The 22,646-nt window shown below is 37.9% G+C and overlaps 1 protein-coding gene across 2 annotated transcripts; it reads left to right on the top strand.

Annotated features, from left to right (window-relative positions):
* Positions 1-213: 213 nt before the first annotated feature.
* On the top strand, positions 214-22,119 carry vps54 (VPS54 subunit of GARP complex). 2 transcript variants are annotated; one of them, XM_007570500.2, is made up of 23 exons: positions 214-378; positions 5,365-5,539; positions 6,258-6,499; positions 8,092-8,176; positions 9,471-9,499; positions 10,174-10,302; positions 11,060-11,445; positions 12,401-12,527; positions 13,351-13,458; positions 13,551-13,606; positions 14,661-14,757; positions 14,863-15,200; positions 15,772-15,901; positions 15,985-16,166; positions 17,414-17,526; positions 17,648-17,711; positions 18,149-18,254; positions 18,506-18,593; positions 18,677-18,798; positions 18,874-18,954; positions 19,798-19,905; positions 20,002-20,096; positions 20,844-22,119. In XM_007570500.2, the coding sequence occupies exons 2-23, from the start codon at positions 5,395-5,397 to the stop codon at positions 20,947-20,949; spliced, it is 2,937 nt and encodes a 978-aa protein (XP_007570562.1). In that variant the 5' UTR covers positions 214-378; positions 5,365-5,394; the 3' UTR covers positions 20,950-22,119. The 2 variants fall into 2 exon arrangements, with proteins under 2 accessions (XP_007570562.1, XP_007570561.1); XM_007570499.2 differs by lacking the exons at positions 214-378; positions 5,365-5,539; positions 6,258-6,499; positions 8,092-8,176; positions 9,471-9,499 and adding an exon at positions 12,928-12,957 and having other exon boundaries at positions 10,144-10,302.
* Positions 22,120-22,646: the final 527 nt, after the last annotated feature.

Here is a 22,646-nt window from a genome sequence, read left to right as displayed (position 1 = left end):
ACTAGAAACCTGCCTAAAATACTTTGTAAGATTTTGTGTTTTTGTAGTGTTGCTATTTATTTATTTATTTTTGTGTGTTGCTATTTATTTATTTATTTATTTATGTATTTATTTATTTTTGTGTGTTGCTATTTATTTGATTCAGGTATTTTGGAGCAGATTTGCCTCTAAAAACTGTTCTGGCCAGCAGGTGGCAGCAGCAACCCTGCAGAGAGAAACTGAAGGAAAACAGTTTTGCTTTGCCTCAGCGGTGCTTGATGGTCATTGTACCGGTGCTAGCTTGTTCTGTATGAGTGTTTGTCATTTTCCTCGCAGTTCCTCCTGCGTTCCTGTGATGCTGAAGAGGAGGGATACCTGCTATTGCGCTTTACTAGACAGGTACGGACATGGCTGAACTCCACAGTCACTGAACATTTTGTTTCGTTTTTTTGTGTGTGATCTGGTTGGTTGCTCTTTTTAAGCCTGTTAGCATTAGCCAGTCTACGTGTAACCGCAGCTGATAGCATTAGCATTAGCTAGGGGCACAGACAACAGATACTCTGCGCCGTTTCACCTTGTGATATCAAAAGTAAAAGTGCTTGCGTACGTCGTGTTTTTGGTATTTTGTTTTAACTTCGCTGTCAGCTCTGGTAATAGTAATTTAACAAGCACAGGCGAAGAAGAGAGCTGAGCTAAAGCTAGCTGGTTAGCTCCCGTCACTGTTGCTTTTTTGAAGGGAGCCTCAACCATGATCTGACAGTTCAGCCCAGCAACACAAAGTCTCAATAAAAAGTTAATATTTACCTGGAAACATGTCAGTATTGTCCCCTACCAATCAGCCTCCCTCTCTCTGTCTATGCTGGCTGTAGGACCCGATATGTTAATGTCTACTTTATTTCTATTGCACTTTACAAACAAGTTACACTTAAGTGCTGCATTGGCAGAACAACAAATTTGATAGGGGTAAATAAAACACACAGACACAATTAATGTAATTTAGTTTAAGAGATTCTACCCAAGATCAAAATAGAAATGAAAATATAATTAAAAGGTCAAAGAGGCGATATTAGGAGCAGCACTTAAATGAATTAGTGGATTAATTCAGTTTAGTTCAAAATACTTTCTTTATCACCAAGGGAAATTTAAATGTTATAACTCGTATTACCCAAAATTGTTGTAGACTCTGACGGCTGTGGGCAGGAAGGCTCTCCCATAGCAGTATGTGCTACAGGGTTCAGAAATAGCCTCTGACTGAAGACACTGTGTTTTTCCTTCACTGTTGCGTCTCCAGTTCAGTCTGTTGTTCAAAGGAACATCAAGGTGTTTATTCTCCTGAACCTTCATGTTTTCTCCCATGATGAAAATAGTTTGATCTAATCTTGTTTCTTTTAAAATCTACATCCCTCTTCCTCATTTAGTTGACATTTAAAATAAGATGATTGTTCCCACAGCAGGACACAAAGTGCTCCTTCAGCCCTCTGTACTTCTTCTTCATGTCTGAATCACCTGACGACTGCAGTCATCTCAGTACTTCAGGACTCTGACATGTGAAGTTTTGGTGTTGCAACAGAGAATGGATGTTCACCTCCACTACTTCTCTATGTTTATTTTTATTACATTTTTTTAACGTTCCTTTACTTGTTAACAGTCCAGTATACACATGAAAAACCATAATATCACATCACACTCTGGATTAAACCAGTTCTAGTATTTTGATGTCCATCTGACTCAGAAGACGCAGAGATTAATATTTTTATTTATATTTTTTCCATGCATTTTATTTTACCTCTGATAATAATTTTGCCAATTTCTCTGGGAACTGAAATATCAACCTTTAAGGGAAAATTAACTGCATTGTAGCAGCAGAATCTCTTCTTTGCCTCCAGAAATTTTTAGATGATCGTGTTCAGACATTTGCCACAGAGTCAGGAAACGCGTGGACATTTGAGATGGAATATTTAAAAGAACTAGAGCTGCACAAAATAGCGACATGCAGTCATTCTTGCAATATCTGTGCTACTGCAAAGGACTGCGTGGATACAATCTTTGGTTTAATATCTTTGCTCCTTGTATGTATTTTACATGCATCTGCAATCTTCATGGCATACTTTTCCAGCTGCTTGGTCCTTCCTAGATGTATATACTGAATATATTTGAACAAGTCTTTTAGAAAATTAAAGAAGCGGTTTGGACCCGAGTTAATTTTAATAGCAGAGCCTATGTGGGCTCTGAAACAACACTTTTCTAAACGGTTCTTTCTCACTATGAGGCGTTTCCTTCCTTTTTCTGCCCAGTTGTTTCACTGAAACTGACATTAAAACACCGTTAACTGAGTCCCGTAAAGGTTCAGTGATCGATTTAAACATTTAGGATATTCAGCAATGTTTTAACTATGATTATGAACTTTTACAAATGTCAGACCTATATGATCAGACGTTAATGTTTTTCTTAAATATACTCGTTTATGGTCTAATTATTCTCTCTTGGGGGGGAAAAAGGCAGGTGGAATCCCTAAGCATAATTTGCATGGATTTGAGAAATAAGAACTATTGGTTTTATTTGAGATTTAAACTGTCTCTTATCTACTTGTAGGAGGTAAATTTACATCAAAACCCCATTTATTACTCTTCCGTAATGTCTTTGCAGGACATGTTTTATGGACAGAAAATGGTGGAAGCTCAGATTGTTTCTGAAGATTTTAATAAACAGGATTTATACATATCCTCAATTTCAATCTGTGATTACTGACCAGAATCAATTAAAAATGTATGTCAGACTGTAATCAGTGTAGCTTCCTTAGACACAGTGGTATTGTGCTGTTAACACTTTATTTGGTTCCTTAAAGTTTCATAAATCTGTGCCTGTCATGGGACTAGGGCTGCAACTAACGATTATTTTTAGTAACTGATTTTTTTTTTTTTTTTTTTTTCGGATAAAAAAAAACATTCTTCAGATTTTTCTTTTAAAGACTTAAGCCTCTTTTTGTAAAATTTTTATAAATGCATTAGAAAATACACATTTTTATTAAATAAGAAATTAAACATTTTACTCCCTAAGACGGTATAGTTTTAATTTAATGTGCGCTTGATCATTTGTAACAAAACAAAACCCACCATGTGAAAAGCTTGTTTCCTTCTGCTTGTCTTAACATCGGTACGGTGTAGCGCTGATGTTTCAGAAACTGATAATTGGGGAGCAAAAGGTGCTAAAAAGATTTTTTTCTTTTTATATTTTTTACATAATTTGAATCAGATGAAGCTAAAGCTATGCTACATGAGGAGTTTTGGATAAAACATATTTATAGACCAGATTTTTTTTCTTGATAATTTGGAAGGATGAAAAATGTATAATTTTCTTTTCCGCTTAGTTTGAAATTCTTTTTTTACTAAATTTTCTCAGTTTTTAAAAAATTATTTTTTACTAAATTTCTATTAGGTGAAGCTAAAATTAGGTTAATTGAGTAGAAAGGGTAAAAAATTAAGTTTTTCTGGGGGTTTTTTTTAGATGCAAAATGTTTATATTTTCGTACAGTTTTGGTTTAATTACTGCTCTCACTTTGTCCTTTGAGCAGATGGTCTTTTCTGGGTCTAAGCTCCACCTAATCAATTACTACTTTTTTTTTTTTTTTTTTTAAATAATCAATTAATCATGTCAGCCCTAAATTCGTCAGTTATTTCAACTGCCTCGTGTAATTATAACGTGACGAAAACAAGCCAAGCGAGTCTAAAGAATTATACTTTCAGATTGTTGTTCTGACGTTTGCATTACTAGTAGTTGTGATGGCAATAATAAGGTTCCGTATGTTTCATGTAATCCTTCCTTCTGCGTGATGGGATTAGCAGCACGGCGTCTTACACCTCAGCAGTCCAGTTAGAACCGTAACCGTCTGAACATCCCGACACTTTCTGTAGAAAATCCCACAGGACAAAGAAAACTGCAGCGAGCTAAAGAGGAGCCCCAACCCGTCCTGAAATGGGCCCAAACACCGGTAGTTAAGCTACATCAGCTCTCGTTTCTACGCGTAAAAAGCTGCAGGTGTGGAAGAAGCAGCAAATGGGGCTTCATGTCGCTTGAATGTTGACTGGTGCAGCAGCAGCTGTGATGAGTGCAAACTGGAGCCACTTCCTTTCATTAACATTTTCTGTCAACGTGACAAAAAACAAGTGGAACCAAGTGATGCGTCGAGTAGAAGTGAGAATACTTTCTGTGTTGGTTTTGCTTTGCTACGTTATGTGGTAGAAAAATGTCTAACATCTTAACATTGATGGTGATGAATTACTTCAATAATTGTCAGCTAATGTAGTAATCGATTAATCATTAGCTACAGTATACAGACTCAAAAATGCAGTTTGCTGAAAGAACATTCAGAGCAGTAAATATGCCAAAACTTTACAAAACATTTATACATTTAGCATTTAAGACAAGAACAAAGAACAAAACATTTGTAAATATGTTCTACCCAAAACTGCTTCACCAGGTACAAATTCTGTTTTTTAATCTCCTGTTAAGCACATTTTGTCATCCAGCTATTATTCAATTAATCAACAAAAATATCTATATTTAAAAATCAGCTCTACACAGTTTTGATGTCAAGTTGAGCAGAGAGGACGGAGCTTTCCACATGTTGATGATAAAAGTACTTTTTAAGCTGCAGATGCAACTTTTGTCACAAATGATCAAGTATTTTTTTTTACCCCAGTCTACTCTGTTGATATATTAGTTACACCAAAAAAATTAAACGTTTTGCACAGAAGATAAAACAAAACAAACTTTTTTGGTCTGTACATAAGTTTTACCCAAAACTCCTCAAGTAGCATAGATTTTACTTCATTTGGTTCAAATTCTGTAAAAAAGGAAAAAACTTCTAAGCACGTTTTGCTACCCAGTTATTAATTTGGTTAACCATAATCAAATTAAATGAATGCTGCTGCTGCAATTTAGATAATATATTTTTTTATTAAAATAAATAAATAAATAAATGCATCTTTTAATGAATAAAAAATGTTTATATGAAAAATACAGAAAAAATCTGCTGGTTTCACCTGGTACAAATTTGCTAATTATAATTAGTACATTATTTAAAAAAATATTAATTATTATAATTATTTACAATTCAATTTATAATTTAATTATCTTATATAATATACAATTACATAAATAATTAAATCATAACATTATAATTTAATTATAAAATTGTTTTAGAATTAAAAAATGATTAATAATTGACTATTGCAGCCCTTCTAAAAATACAACAATAACGTTTAAATGGGTTGAGTTTTCCTCAGATTCACCCTGAATTTTCTGCTGTCATCCTGAATTCCTTAAAAAAATGTAAAACTTTTTGAGCCATAAACCTCCAGGTGTTTCTCTTGTTGGCGTTTCCAGCTAGCCTCCTGGGAGGCGAGTCCCGATGCCATGGCCTCCAGCAGCAGCTCCTCCCCACTGCCTCGCCGTGCCGGTGGGGGCCGAGACGGGGTCCACCTGAAGGAGCGCGGCCTCTCCCCGCTCCGCAGCCGGGGCATCCGCTCCCTGCCCGACGTCTGCCCCAAGGAACCAACCGGTGAGCAGAAAAAACACAACTCTTCATCGCACCAAACTATTTTTGCTTCTTCTTCATCTATTTGCACCTGAAGAAGAGGGAAAAGGCATCTCTGACTACTTAAGGCCTTATGTTTTGGTTTTAATCTCTAATGAGCTGATGTCATTTCTTTTTTTAATAATCCTTTATGCCCAAATTAGAAAATCGGTGCAGAGTTTCAGGAATTGACCTACTTTCTCTTGTTTTCAGGTGTTTTTAAATTTCTGTTGTTCTTTTTGAACATGTTTCCCCACATGTAGACATAAAGTTGAAACCAGAAATTTACATACACAAAATTACCAAACGTCTCTTGTTTTGTCAGTTAGAATTAAGGTTATTTCTATTTGCTAAATGCCACATTAATGAGAATATTTATGCATTGATGTCTAAAGAATCAGAATGATTGCAGTCTCTGCATGCAATGAGGGAAAGCCCAGATGATGATGTCATCGCTTTGGAAACTTCTGGCAGGTTAATTAATACGTTAATTAGACACAGCTATATCTAAACCTCTGGTTTCAACTGTATATGTGTCAAAAATAAACCCGTCCATTGTGTTTATATTGATATTTTGCAGTAATCTTTAGTTTTTCTATGGGGGGAAAAAAAAAGCTCTTTCCATTTATGATGCTAAGGATGTTTGAGTTTTAATCCAGCATGAAATCCGGTCTGGAGTCACGTTTGTGTGTCCGTACTGCAGGTGAGGGGAGGGGTCTGCACAATGGTCCATCCGTGGTGGCGGAGCACGACCGGTGGACGGTGTACAGTTCAAAGGTCAACCTCCCCGCCGCGCTGAACGACCCGAGGCTGGCGAAACGAGAGTCGGACTTTTTTACCAAAACATGGGGGCTGGACTTCACGGAGATGGAGGTGATGCCGTCTTTCCACCTGCCCAACATCTCCAGGGAACACTTTGGGCCGTACTCGCAGGAAATGACTCAGGTAAACACTCAGCTTTGCTCTTCAGAGCCACGTTTTCCTCTGATTGGACGCCTGGCTGCCTTTACATCTGATGACGGCAAATACATTTTTATAGCTACCGGTAAATTTAAACAGACTCCCATATTTGTAGTCTGTTGTGGCAACAAGTTGTTAATAACAATTATAATGGTAATAATAGTAAAGAAAATAACAATAATATAAAATAATAAAAGAAAAAGGATAAAAATCATAAAAAAATTGTAATAATGATGATAATACAGACTCTAAAAGAGGCTAATTCCTGAAAGAACAACATATTCAGAGTAGTAATTCAGTCAAAATTATGCAAAAAAAAATAAAAAATACATTTTGCATTTAAAATAAAAAATAAAAAGACTTTGTAAATATTTTCTACCTTTAACTCAAGTGGCATAGTTTTAGCTTCACCTGGTTCAAATTCGGTAAAGAAAATCTCCTATTAAACTAATTTTTTTGTTCCATCATTAATTGGTCAATCAAAAAAATAATCAACAGATCAGAACTGTATCAATAAGTCAAGCAGAAAGGCTGAGCTTCTCACATGCTGCTAGAAGTATTTATTTTATTTTTTGCTGCAGATGCATTCTTTGCTACAAGCGTACACTAATATAGGTACATGTGTCAAACCCGAGGCCCGGGGGCCAAATCTGGCCCGTCTTAGATTTTCATGTGGCCCTCTAGACGCCAAATTACATCAAGTGCCTGCAGTTTTTTTTATCCACAAATCCTCAAAATTCATACAAAATTGACAGGTCTTCACATTTTTTTCTAATTTTACTGCAAATTTTTCCTCAAAATTAGTGAAAAACGTTGAGTTTAAGTGACTGCTGACTTGATGTGGATTTATAGTCCGTGATTGATGAGACGAGTATTAAAAAGTCGCAGTTAACATCAATCGTTAGCGCAAATACCATAAAAATTCTTTACAAATATTTCTAAATTAGTGTCACAAAATATGTGATTTTAATAACAAAAAGCCACAAAAACAGACAAAATCCTGGAGCTACAGCTATTTACTAATATTTTACACAATATTAGAAATAAAAATATTTATAAGTGGCTAAATGAGAATCTACAGTGTATTGTGTGTTTTTTTTTTTTTATCGGGTTAATTTTCAGAATAATTGCTGAAATAATCGTTTGTTGCAGCCTTAAATTTAAACATTAAATTTAGTAAATTTTGGCTTTCAGCCACATTTTTTTAATGATATAAAAATAACAAACTGCTCTTTGCCGATAACACAAACCTTTCAGACTTTTTTTTAGGAGTGAAAGAAATTTTATTTTTCGCAGTCAGCTTCATGTAGCTGTAAAAGGAAATAACTTTGACCTTTACTAATAGAAATTCATTTTTAACTTCAACATTGTATTTCCATTAGTCATCTAGTTTAGAGGGAATCATGTGACCAACCACCAGCTTGTTTATTATTTCCTCCTTCTGGTTTCAGAATGATAAACTTTACAGCTGCTGACGTTTCTGTTTCCTTCCTCCTGCTGCATGAAGTTTTATTACTCTTTCGCTCGTTTTGGTCTGAAACATCTAATCTGTTTTCTTTGTTTGCTGTTATTTTTAGAGGGAACGAATCCATGAACGCTGCAAGACGATCTGTCCCAATAAAGATGATGTGGATGCAGTGTCCAGTATCACCACCAACCACGGTATGAATTATTCAGACTCTCCCTCCCTCTGCTTCCTCTATAAACCAATCAATGAAAAACGATGCTGCTTTCAGCGCAGTGTTGCACAACACAGCGTTAACAATATAGAGACTAAGGAAGATGAAATAACTGGGGATATTTTGTACAAGCAGAATGTAATGTGGGTTTTAATGAACTGCAGGAAAAACTTATTCTTCATGTTTTAGCAAAATCTAGAAGCTAAATCTGTCACAATAAATCAACCGCTTGATAATTTCCATTCTGATTTTTTTTTATATTGAAGAACTGCTTTTGTCTGTAGTACATGTGTCAAACTCAGGCCACAGGGGCCAAATCTGGTCCGCTGTAGCTTTTTATGAGGCTTTCTAGACTCTAAAGTGACACATAAATAGAACCGTCATGATTTTGTGCTTAAATATTGTTTTATCAATTAATTTTATTCTTTTATTGCCAAATTCCATCAATTAGTCACTTCAGTTTCTTGTGAATTATTGTGGAAAGTCATGCAAAATCAACAAATCCCTGCACTTTTTTGTGCTAATGCATAACTGTGAATTTATTAGATTTTTTTCATAAATGGTAAAAAGCATTGGATCTAAATGATGGTTTACTCCCACCTGCAGGTGGCAGTATTTACTACTTCTACTAAATGCCTTCCTCAGCCTTTGAAATGTCAAGTTATAATCCATAATGATATGGCGAGTCGCATTTACTATCATAGATAAATGCAAGTATTTCTAAATTACTGCCAGAAACACTTTTTATTGCAAAAAAAAAATCGTAAAAACGAACGGAAAATCATGAAGGGACTGAAAAAGATGTTCAATATCGTTTAATTTTAACAATTTAACAAGTTTTATCAATACATTCGGGCAGAACCGGCCCTTTAAGAACATTTATGATCTTGATTTGAGCCAGAAGGAAAATGAGTTTGACATCCCTGGTCAGCAGAGACGCTGCTGTTCATCTTAGCTTGCTATGATTGATAAGATTGAGGCGATTCTCTGTATCTGATTTGCTGGAAATGTTTTCCTGTTGCAGTTTTTCCCCTTATCTGCCTAAATAAGCATCTTAAGGATGAGTGGTTACTACGATCACTGAGGTTAATTTCTTTTTCTTTTTCATGTACAGAAAGTGACTTTATTAGTTTGGGACAAACGCACCGCTTCTGTTTAAACACCGTAAATGTTGGAATAAATAAGATTTCTTTTAACTATGTTATATTAAGCTGTTTTTAATTGGAATGTGCAACACTTTGGTGTTTTTGAAATTTTTAAAAAATATTTTTTTAAAGAAAAGTTGAATTTAAAACAGGTTGGTGAGGTTTTCAGGAGGGCGGCGCATTACAAAAATGGGGACACATTTACAGAAAAAATGTCAGGTTTGTTTTTTTCTTTTAAAAAGAAAAGAGCTTAAGCTTTTCTCCACTTTGTGTCATCTGTAAACTAAATGAACTGTTAATGTAGGATGAGATGTTGCTTATTTTTTTTATTTTTTTTGGACAATAAATCCCTGATTTATTCTTGGTTTTTAAATGGCTGAATAACAAACTTTTTTCTTGTTTTTTTTTTTTTCTTGCGGCCAATTCCGGGGCGGGGTTGGACCAGTTTCCAAGGTTAAACTTTTTTTTTTACTTTCTGCTGCTTGCACTTAAAGGGAAACTTTATGATCGATTATAAGAAGTAATGTCTAAACTATAACTTTTAACCAGGTGCCATTTAAGGAGTGACATAGTGTTATGAGAATTGTTTTAAATCAAAATGTACATATTTTTTGCTGGAGTTTTGCTTAGTTACTGGTCTGAATATGTTTTTCTTTACTTGTTTATGTATTCTTGATGTTTTGTTGTTTCCATTAACTGGATATTTTTTACCTCTACTGCCTACAGAAATATATTTTGGAGGATGTTATCATGTGAATAATGGTTTAATTTAAGTAAATCAGTGGAAAAAGCTGAATACAGTAGGGTTTGTGCAATAACCTGACCTGTTTTCCAGATTTTTATGAGGCCAGAGTTTGCTTTGGAGGATCCAGCTACCTTCAACACGGTCCTGCCTTGGTCACACTTCCACGGCGCGGGAGGGAAAAGCAGAGACGTTGCTTCCTCCAAGCTGCTGCAGGAAAAGGTGAAACGCGCAGAAGAAGAAACAAGTTCAACATTTCCCAGTCTTAATCTGTTCAGGAAATGATGACAGTATGGGTGCCAGACTAAGACTTTTTTTTTCTTCTCTTTTATTTCTGAGAATAAAGTCATGATAATCCGACAATGACATCATATTAGCAGAATAAAGACACAATATTACCAGAAGAAAGTTGCATAAACACTAGAAAATAGTTGCATTAATGAGAGAAAGTCATAACATTATGACTTTATTCTCACCACATTCTTGTAGTATTTTGACTTTTTATTCTTTTTTACACCGTTTTCTCATATTACTACAACTTTATTCTGGTCATATTACGACTTTACTCTGCTAAACCTGCTTATTTTAAGAGTTTATTCTTGTGTTATTACGACTTTATTTTGGTTGCTCTGTGACTTTATTCTTGTAATTTCCCTGTTTTTGTTTTGTTTCGTTTCCTTTTCCTGGCCCTATTCCTCCATTGTAGATAACAAATATTAATCTTCCTTAACTTTGGAGTTTTAGACCTTTACAAAAAATCTCATTTTATGACACCACAATGTTCAATTTAAAGTAAGAAAACACATTTTCATTGTTCTGTTTTTGTTTTCCCTTCCAGTTTTAGTTCTCTAGGAGAACTAAAACATATTTTTAATTTAGTAAGATTTCCATTTGTTCCCTTTTTTTCTGGAACTAATCAGCAATAGAAATCCCTTTAGGTTGAATTTTCTCCAGTATTGATTTAACTTCCTTCCTCCAGCTGAGCCACTACCTGGACGTAGTGGAGGTCAGCATCGCTCGGCAGATCTCTCTGCGCTCCGAGGCGTTTTTCCACGCCATGTCCTCTCAGCACGAGCTGCAGGACCGGCTGCAGGAGACGCAGCAGGCGGTGGCCGTCCTGCGGAGCCGCACCGCCGCCATGGACCGCGTCATGTGCCAGGGGCCGCTCCGGGCCCTCCGCATCGCGCTGACTCGCAACAACTGCGTGAAGCTGCACAACAAGCTGAAGCTGATGGCGGCAGTGCATCAGACGCAGCCCACCGTGCAGCTGCTGCTCTCTACCTCAGAGTTTGTTGGAGCGCTGGAGCTTATCGCCACCACCAAGGAGGTGCTGCAGCAGGAGCTGCAGGGAATCCACAGCTTCAGGTAGGAAGGAGCTTCCTGTGTCCTTCATAGTGCAGCAGTTTTATATAACAGAAGCTTTTTCTTTTTCTAGATCAGTGATTGATGTTGTTGATTGACTAGGCAGCTGAGTTTTCTCTTCTATAAAGTGGGCAAAATTTTTTATATGCTAAATAAAAAAAAGTCCATTACATTTTAACACTATTGTATTTTTCTGTATTAAACACTATCTGAACAGAAAATGATGATTTTCTCACATTAATAAACTTAAGCATGTGTAACAGGAACCTCTTATTTTACTGAATAGAAAATTAAAAGAGTAAATATTGTGATACACTTAATCCCCCATGAACAGAGATGTTCATACAGACATAAAGTCTGTTGTTGCTCTTGAAGGAAAGTTAAATCTTTGCTCCATAAAGTGATTTAACTCATGACAGCCTTCAAACTCAACCATCGTATTAATTTTCCATTATGTAAAAATTTTTCTGCATTATCAATTTCAGCTTTTCTGACATCCTCACCTTCGTAGCACATCAGTAATTTTTATTTGAGAAGTTGACATTACGCCAGCGTGCAGCTATTAGCTGTTATGACGAAACTTAAGGAACTTGTCAAGTGTTTATATTTCAAAATAAAACTGAATGAAGTGCATTTTTTCGTCCCACACCAGACTCTGTTTTTTGCTGTTTTTCTTTCTCTTTTCGGGATATTGCTACCATCTTTATTTCTGTATCAACTGGCTCTGCTTAATGATGACCAGCGATGCCCTCTGCTGGTTGGCGGCCAAACTACAAAACTAAAAGAATGTCCAAGTGGACGTTAGAACTAATTTTAATCTAATAAATCATTAATCAACAATTAGTTGTAAATCAATTATTTGCATCCCTAGTGCAAACTGAACCTACTTCCACCCACTGATGTCATGATTTTTCTGTGTGTGTGTGTGTGTGTGTGTGTGTGTGTGTGTGTTCCTCAGACATCTGGGCTCCCAGCTGTGTGAGCTGGAGAAGCTGATCGATAAGATGATGGTGGAGGATTTTAGCATGTACGCCCGCAGCGACCTGAACCGCAACCTAAAGGAGGAACCGCAGGTGTTGGAGAAGGTTTGTTTTCAAAGCTTTTCTTCTTCCTGTTTTCTATTAAAAAAAAATTTAATAAAAAGAACATTTCAGAGAGTTATAACAACTTATGCATACGAGAACTTTTTAGTTTCCACACGTTTCAGTCCAGACCAGCCTCAAATTTTGTAGTACTTTCTATTTTTACTTTCGTCTGTTTTGCAGCAAAGCGAATAGGTTTCAGGTTGATTGAACCGAACTGATTCTTCAAAATCTGCTTTGCAAGAAAAAACTAGTTCAGTTTGTTGGGGTTTTTTCTTCCGTCATTCAGTTTTTTAATTTAAAAAGCAATTTGTGCTATAAACTTTTGGATTTTGTTTGAATAGGCCGAGTTTTGTAACTTTGGAGTTGATTCTGTGTTTAATGGATGCTGTGCTCATCACAGGTCCATAAACCAAATGCTGACTCTCAAAAGGTTGGATACACACACACACACACACACACACACACACACGCACACGCACACGCACACGCACACACACACACACACACCACTGACGATCCATAAAATCCCATCTGCTGCTGAAATCAGGCTCAGATCCCAGATTGTGAATCAGGGCTCAAACCTGCATGAAGATAATTTTTTGTTTGCTTTTTAGATGGAGATCTAGATCTGATCATGACGTCCTGATTGCTGATGTTTAAACGCGTTCCGTCTGTTTGACATGATTACCTCCTGTTTTAATTACTACTGATCTTTTTCCTCAGCATGTAGAACAAATCTCGCGTATAATCAAGGTGAAATGGAAACGTTTCTTCAGCTCAGGTTGTGTGGACTCAGCTTCTGCTGCTGTCTCTGCGTTTAAAGGAGCGTCTGGAGTCGCTGGTGTTCGGGCTGCTGCGGCAGAGGAAGCTGGACTTCCTGGATATTTACAGCGAGGAGATGATCGCAGCCGCCAAGGCCATCGTCTATCAGGTACAGAGCGCCACAGTTCGTCGCAGTCTGTGCATCGTAGAGCGACGTGTTGAGATTTCTCTGTTGTTTATTGGATCTGCTTGTTTTTGCAGTGTGTGGCAGAACGCGTTGTTCACATAGAAGAAATCGACACCGAAGTTATCTTTAAGTAAGTTTCCTGATCTACTCCGTGAATCCTCGGCTTATTTAAGGTGTTTCAACACAGATCGATTCTGATCTGGGTTATTTTTATTTTTCATTTCTTGTTAAGTCCTTAACTTATCCACCCAAACGAATGCTTAACTGTTTCTAACATAAAATAAAGACCACACAACTGGAACCATCATTTAGTTTTTATACCTACTAATAGAATCAAACATGGAGAACCAACATTTAGTTTTATCAGAACAAAAACCAGATAAACCCCCGTGGTTTATAAATTATGGACACCAGTCACATCAAAATGTGATTTATATCATTAAACTGCAGAGTAACTGCTTTCAAATTTGTAGATACATTAAATAGTGGAGAAAATAGTAAAATTAATCAGTTTTTGGATGTTTTTAAACTTGGTTAATTGAAATTTATAACAGTTATAAATCAAAATTCTTAAGAACTTTATCATGATAAATTACATAAATTCCCACTCCTGTAAGTAACATTTGAACAATGAAGATTGACTTTTATAGAGCTGCTGTCTTTAAAATCACTACGGCTGCAGAGTAGCATAACCAGTAAAACTCCTGGGTTATAGATTAAAAAAGATATATATGCTCTGTGTCTTTGACCTACATGCAAAATGCTTTGAGTGGCAGAAAACTGACATTGCACAGCACTTTGCAGTGAAGCTGGTCAGAATCAAGATCCACAGATTTAAAGTTAACATATCGTACTTTTAAATCCTTTCTTTTCACATTTGGATCATTCAGTTGTGGTTTTGTAAAGTAGGACAGGAACACTTTGTCTAACTTCATCATTTTTGTAGCCACAGGCCCCAACAATAATAAATAGATATCAATGCTGCACCAAGAGAGACTAACTTCAAATTTTCTGCAGTAATAGACTCCAAAAGTACAACAAAATGTATTTATCCTTTCCACTTACAAACTGAGCTATTTTTTGTTTTTCTGTGGCATAAAAAGAACAATTGTTTGTGAATTTAATGATGAAATATGAAAAGGAATGAATATTGTATGAATTTCCAAACGCCCTGTTTGTTTCAGGCTTGCTGACCAGATGCGTCTGATGACGTTCCCTCAGTGGTTTGAGCTTCTGGAAAACATCTTTGAGAGTTTCCTTCTCTTCCTGCAGAGAATCAAGGTGAGGGAAAACCCAGTTTATTACCTGTCTCGGATAATGAATGAGATGTTTGGGTCAATACACTGACATGCAAAGTCTTATTTTCTTCCTCTTTCTCTTTCCTAGGATACCTTAGACGTGATCAGGAATGTAGTTCTTCAGGTTCTGTCTTCAAGCCATAAGAATCGACTCCTGGCAGAAACCATTTCGGCGCCAGTGGACGTCTCCCAGGGGCCAGTGGCCCTGCAGGGGGAAGCTGAGCTGGCTTACCTCACCCATGAGGGTCTGTTCATCAGTGATGCGTTGAATGAAGCCCAGCAGCAGCAGGAGTCGGGGGTGGCGGGTCAGGATCAGCGCTCTGCGGCGGGCTCGAGGTTCCAGCAGAACCGGACTGAAGCTGCTGCAGAAGGCGACTCTTCCTCTGGGATCTCTGAGGTTTCTGCAGGCAGAGAACACAGCTTCATGTACGTTTCCCAGTGTCAACATTTTATCTTTTTGTAATTAAATAAAAAAAAGTCTTAAAATATTTTAAATTCATAAAAAAATTTAAGTTGGCCTTAAATTTAATTACAATTCTTAAATTTTGCTGTGGCAGGACAAGAAGTGTTTTTTTTTTCTTTCCTTATTTTTTCCCCTAAATATATATTTTTTTTCAATAAAAAGGGGGTGATTTATAAACGAGTAAACGCAAATTTATTTCCAGTTGGTTAGACAATATTCATTTTTGACACTTTCTCACTTCTGTTGCCAACCTTTATGAAGCTACTTGCATTTTGTTTAAAAAAAAAGAAGAAACTTTTAAGCTTGGTGCTTCAGGGTTTGAGTGTAGAAAGTCATGATGGAGTGAAAGAAGGACAGAGCTACAAACAAACCCCAGGAAATTCACAGTATATGCTGTACGTGATTGTAATACACCAGAATCTCCCAACCGCCCCTTATGGTTGTACGTATTTTTTACGATCTTTGTTATAAGTTCAGATGAAAAATGGCCGCCTGCTGAGCGAAGCTGTAAACTGTGAATCTGCTTGTGTTCAGCTCTGGTGAGAACCCGATGCCCACTGAAATGGAGCTGAACCGCGTCATCAACAACCTGCAGGAGCTGCTGTACGTAGCTTCTGACGTTAGCCACGACCGCTGCGTCAAAGTCCTGACGGCCAGAGCCAAGGTAGCGTGAGATCGGTGTTTTCAGAGAAAAAGATCCGGTTTTTGGGGTTCCTGTTCGGTTTCCTGAAGCTTTCCTCCCGACAGGACGGGTCCCTGGAGCGCCTGAGCTCGGCGGAGTTCGTGTCGCTCTCTCAGGCAGTGGAGGGCTTCGTCAGGGATACGGAGGATCTGTGCGGCAGGCGCAGCGTCTCCCTGAGGGGGGCGCTGCAGAGCCAGGCCAACCGCTTTGTCAACCGATTCCACGAAGAACGGAAGACAAAACTCAGGTAAATCTGCCTTTTTCCCCCCTTTCTAATCACATTTTTTTGTATCAATATCTATCTGATGCCTTCTGCTTTCTTAAATTGATTTATTATTTTACAGCTGTATCTTTTAATTAACTTTATGCACTTAATATGGCGTCCGTAAATGTCAAGAAAGGTGCCTATAATTACAATATATTATTATTAAAAAATGGCACACAAGATTAGCCATGGGTTGCATAAGAAATTAAAGTAACAATGAGAAAAATGGCAATGCTGTTACAGAAAGAAAACAAAATTGGACATATTGTGACAACAAGATTATCCACTGTCTCATTTTGGAAACAATCCCGTTGAGGTGTTTCTGCTTTTTGATTAGATATTAAAACATAATATTAAAAAGAACGCAGTGAAATCTGGTTTCCTCTTTAAATCAGGTAGACTTGCTGCTTGGATGGATATTTGTGCGCTGATGTGTAATTCTACAATCAACAAATCAATTACTAAACTGGTTTGAAAAAATCGGTTTTTCCCTTCTCCCCCTTCCAGCTTCACTTTTTTATGTTACATTTTTCAAGTGAGTTTACCCAAAGGAAATATTTTCTTTGGTTTAACCAGCCTGATCAGTTTGTTTTTATTGACAGCAGTGGTTGTTATCCTGCCCTGCATGAATCATAATAAAAACAAACCCAGTTTTTCCTCACTGTTGCTGTCTGAAAAAAACTACTTTCCAAGTTTGGACAAATATGAAAAAAAGGGAAAAAGTGTGAAAAATACTTGTATTTCTATTTATTTGTTTTCTCATATTTATGTAAAAGTTGTATCCATTTATCAGTTTACCTGCTTTTCCATCCGTTTGTCCAATCTATCCAACCATTTTAGTTTTATTCTTTCTTTTTTTTTTTTACAGATTTAATAGCTAACAAATTGGAAACACCTGACACATATTCATATCAAAGTTCGGCTATTTTAAAAAATTGGCAAAAAAAAAAGTGTCTTCAGTCAGAGGCTTCTCCAAATTCGTCGTAACACAGACTGCTACAGGAGATCTATCTTGCCCACAGCCGTTACCGTCCACAATAACTCTTTAATTAAGCGAGTTGCATGTAATTCCCCCCTGGGATCAATAAAATGTTTTGAATTTGAAAAAAGGACCAAGAACTGTAGTAGATTTTACATGTAACTCTGTTTTTTCACTGTGTTGAATTTGACTGAATGTTTCCAGTACCAGGCAGGTTTTCTGAAGGTTTGTTTTGATTGTTTCTGCGCAGCCTCCTGCTGGATAACGAGCGCTGGAAGCAGGCCGACGTTCCAGCAGAGTTTCAGGATCTGGTCAACTCCATCGCCGACGGCAAAATATCTCTACCGGAGCGCAAAGTGTCAGGTCGGCCCAAACATCTAGTCACAGTTGTTGCATTCATCAGTCATAACGACATGCTTTCAGTGAGACACCAACAGTATATAAATGTTAAAAACAAACTACTAAAAAACGATTTATCCTACAGGCACAGAGGAGAGAAAACCTGCAGACTTTCTGCTCGTTAACGGCCAGAAATACGCTGTGGTCGGGTAAGTTTCCTCACACTGGGAGTAAACACAGTGGAAACTTCAACTCAGTTCTTGGGTATAAATGAATTTAATCTATGGCTGTCAACGTTAACACACAATTAATCTAAAAAGTTTAACGTGTTAGTATATATCATATAACGCAGATTAATTGCTTTATCCTTCCACTGAAGCACAGCCAGTTCACAGTAAACGTTTCTAAATTACATTTGAAACAAAATTGCTTCTTCTGATGAACATGAAAACATGGAAAACTGAGATATTTGGTTTGAGACACTGAAATATTTTCTTGAATATCTTTTGAAGTTTGCTTAATGACGTCGTGGCTATAGTGCGATTAATCCAATGACACTTTTTTATCCGTTGATAGCCGTAACACATGAACTGAATGCAGCAACCAGAGCAGGTTTGTTCTGAAAATCTCCTCTCCGTTTGTTCAGAACCGTTCTGCTGCTGATCCGGATCTTTCTGGAATACTGTCAGTGTGTGAACGACATCCCATCCATCGCCACAGACATGCTAACACGTCTGTCAGACCTGCTCAAGGTGAGGAGCTTGACAGACGGACGTCCCAACCCAGTTCGTCAGAAGAGAGTTGCCGTGACGACTGTGTTCTGACGGTTAATGTCAGAGATGTCTCGAAAACAAAGAAGTATCTACTTCTTTGTTTTCTTTGTACTGTAGATGCAGATGTGTGGTATATGTTTTTTAGCCTCTGTTTTTGTGGAATTGACACTTTGAAAGTCAAGATTAACCAAAAATCTTGAGGTTTGCTTCCTGTTTTCTTCCTGTTGCAGCACTTTAACTCCCGCAGCTGCCAACTGGTCCTCGGAGCAGGAGCTCTGCAGGTCGTCGGCCTCAAGACCATCACTACAAAAAACCTGGGTACGCACCAACACTGAACCCGTCATTCTGACTTGGTTTTGTTTGATTCTGAACGGCATTGCTATGTGTGTGTGTGTGTGTAGCATTAGCATCCCGCTGCCTGCAGCTGGTGGTTCACTACATTCCCATCATCAGAGCACATTTTGAGACCAAGCTGCAGCCCAAACAGTTCAGTGTTCTCAGACACTTTGACCACATCATGAAGGTAACTAAAAAAATCATTTTGACTTTATATCCAGGTCCTTGGTGTGATCACTGGAGGTTGTTTTTTGTTTTGCAGGACTACAACGATCACATCGCAGAAATCTCTGCTAAGCTGGTGGCCATCATGGACAGTCTGTTTGAGAAGTTTTTATCAAAGGTAACATCAGAAACTCTTTTTGCATGAATCTAACATGACCAAATGATTAGCTGGTCTTCTCACTCCTTCTCTGTCTCATCATTCGGCCATCTTGGTCTTTTCTGTGGTTCTGAAAGCGACCGGGTTGACAGTGGTACTTTTATACTAATCATGCCGGTTTGTACCGGCCTTGGGAACATTTTGTTCCGGCTTTGTTGGCTAATTATTTCAAGTTGAGATATATTGGAAAAAATCATTTGGGTTACGTTCACACAGTAACCCAGTCTAAACAACCCGATTCTGAACTTTTCACCCCCAAAAATCTGATCTTTGCCACTTCCACATGTAGTACTAAATCAGATACTGATACGATTGTTTTCAAAGTGTCTCCAGTCTCAACGATGACGCCAAATTTCATCCAACTTTTACGTCATTGTTGAAACGTGTGTAAACAGTGGCTGAAAATTATAATTAGTCTGAGTCACTGAAGTGCATCACATCACAATCACATCATTGTTAGCTCCAGCTAAACATCCACACAGACTTCTTCTGTGCCTTTCTTTCTATTAGCTTCCTTTGTCTTGGTGTGGCTGTTTGACGATGGTGTCGTCAAACATTTTGTTCACGAAGTTATGTTATTTTTTTAAAATCTGGAAACTGGACTAATGACGTCAAAATTAAATGATTATAAGTGGCAGTGTTTTGGTTTTGTACCTCCTTAGCAGCACTTTCACCGCAGCACCTTTAAAACAAAACCCCAAATCAATCAAGAGATCATAAGTTGAGTTTATTAAGTGACCTTGTTGCTGCTGGGTGTGAAGTCCAGGTCGATCTGCAGGGTGAGTTACCTGCTTTTTCCCTCAGTATGAAGTGAAAGCCCCGATGCCGTCGGCCTGCTTCAGAAACATCTGTAAACAGATGGCCAAGATGCATGAAGCCATCTTTGAGCTGCTGCCTGAAGAACAGACTCAGGTGAGGTTCTGGGTTAAAGGTCACCATTCAGTAAAATAAAATGTTTTATTTAAAGAAAAAAGTTGAGCTGGAATGGAAACGTGTTTTCCTGCACAGATGCTGTTTCTAAGGATCAATGCTTGTTTTAAAATGCACCTTAAGAGGCAGCTGGCTCGACTCGGGGTCAGTAATGATGGAGGACCGCAGCATGGGTAACACACACACACACACACACTCATTACCTCTTTCTAATAATAATCTGAGTTTTAGTTGTGATTTCATACATTCTTTTAAACCTAAAATTGAAACATAAGCAGCACTGATCAGTTTGTATAGATCAATAAGTTAATAGAATAAAACTTATAACAACAAGAACCAGAATCCTAAAATTGAAAGTACTCTGTTGGGCCAAACAGTTTTCCAACTTAAAATACAAAATCATTTTTGTTTTAATCTGCACAACGATTAAACATAGAATAGTAATAGTAAAACCTAGTAGTTTCATGAGAATTCCAACTTAAAAAATGGTTGCACTTTGATGAAAGTTTTACAGGTAAGTATTTAATAGAAATACTTAATTTTTAAACACATCAGAATCAAATTAGCAGTAGCAGGATTTTCAAACAGTTGTGTAAACAACAGAGTATTTCAGAGAAGGAACAACACAAACCGATCTGGTTTCATCAGATCCTGATGACTTTACCAAACTTTTTTTCACATTAACCAACTTTTTCTGTAATTTTTTTATGTTTTTTCTGGCTAAGCTGCATATTTATTCTGCTTATATCACTTTATTCTCATAGTTAAACAAAAATGATGATCCTGTATTTGCCATTGTACAACTCGCAGGAAAATAAAAGCCACTTTTTGAAAATATTTTCTGTCATTTGTAATTGTTAAAATAATGAAACACTTGCAATAAGTTTCCCAATATCAGTTATTATAAACTGTGTCTGCAGGCTGGTGGTGGTGGATGTGGCCTTCTACACGGAGAACATCCTGGCTCTGAAGAGCCTGGAGCGACTCGACCTGAACATGGCCGAGATCTGGGAGCAGAAGAGGTGATGGAGTCTGGACGTCCAGATCAGACGATACCCTAACGCCCAGAACCGACGGCTGATCCTGGCCACAAGTGGCCGCCTGAGACGAGGGGCGGAGGAGGCCCCGCAGGGACCAAAAAACACTAATCTAGGAGAAGAGGAGCAGCGACGGCGAGCTGGAACGTTGACGGCTACAGAGACTAAAGAAAACGCACACAGTCTCCTTGAAGCTATCGCCACCTCGTCCCACTGTGTGCAGTTCAACTCAAACGCTAGTAAATTATTGGAGTTGCTTAGTGGGAGGAAGGAAAACTAATGGTGGGGTAATTTATTTTTCTGACTTCTTGCAAACATTCATAACTGGGACGAACTTTTTTCCTTCAGCTGGCTGCGATGTTTAAAGGGTTTTTCTTACTTTTATACTATTAACAAAACAGCTTTTTGGGACTTGTTGTGGGAAAATCGTGATCCTGAAGAATCTAAAGTGTTCCCGACTGTGAAAGCATCTCAAACCTCAGCTTCATCCTGTCATTACCAAAGTCAAATTGTTTCTAACGTGGGGATTCTGCTGTTTAACCAATCATGCATCACGTCTTCTTCAGCTGGTTGCTACTCAGGCTTTTCTTTTTTTTTTATCATCAGAGAATCCCATACACACCCACTGTTTGGTAATTATCAGAGCACGATGATGAAGAGGAGAGCAGAGACCAGCTTGTAGCTTTTCACTGGCAGATTATGAAACGGTTGGATTGAGTTAAAGTCCCTACAGGTTTAAAGGTTCAGTGCGTTTAGTTCTGTTCAGCTGCGTTTCCCCACTTCGGCTGCCTCTGTTCAATCATAATTTAGGGGGAAGTCGGGGTGCTACGTTCTCCTGCGAAGGAGAACCGATAAAATCCTAACAAACATGGGATGTGAATCAGTGATGGTCTGAAGTCGGTGAACTGGAAACTTCTTGAGCACATCCGTCTCCTGTACGACACTCGAAGCATAAACGCTCACCACTGTTTGCATCAGAAGTGCCTCCTTTTGATCTGCTGTTAGACGACACACCTGAGCTCTTCGACACAGTGTGCCTACCATACCACTGTGTGTCTGTGCAAAGGAGAGAGAGAGAGAGTCTGGAAGCATGTGTGAGAGTCCAAAAGATGTTGATTTCTTCAATCCTGCTGTGAATAAAATGGGATGATGGACTGCATTGTGTTCTGGTTATTTGTGGCATGTTTTCTGCTGCCAGTCGGATTTCATTTCAAAGAGGGAGTTTATTCAACACTTCATTAGCCATCGCCTTCCTATGCTGTCCCACTTTACTCAATCTCAATTCACAGCTCACTTTTCAGATTAAAGGTTTTTTTTTTTTTTCAGTTTCAGACTTAGAACACTTTATGGGCCCAATTTAGCTCCATATTTCTCCCATTGACCTGGATTCCTCTGGTATAATTTCATCCGGGCCAATCAGCAAGCAGAAGTTAACGATGACGTCGGATTTCTGCGCTGTTTTAGATTTGTAGTCTGCTTGTAGTTTTACCAATGGCGGCGGTGGAAGTGAATTCAAACCGTTCAGTCCGAGGCCGCCACACTTCCTAATATAAAACAAGTTGATTTAATCAGAGCACACATTTTTCTATCTCAGTTATTTAGAAGAAACATACACAGTGCTTCCTCCCACCCCATAACGGTGCAACTTTGTGGCTCTGGGCAAAGTGCATTTGGCACAAATGGCTC

The sequence above is a fragment of the Poecilia formosa genome, unplaced genomic scaffold, assembly GCF_000485575.1.
Source record: "Poecilia formosa unplaced genomic scaffold, Poecilia_formosa-5.1.2 Scaffold262, whole genome shotgun sequence".
NCBI lineage: Eukaryota > Metazoa > Chordata > Actinopteri > Cyprinodontiformes > Poeciliidae > Poecilia > Poecilia formosa.
The sequence above is the reverse complement of the archived record's forward strand: the minus strand, read 5'-3'. Positions and strand labels throughout refer to the sequence as shown.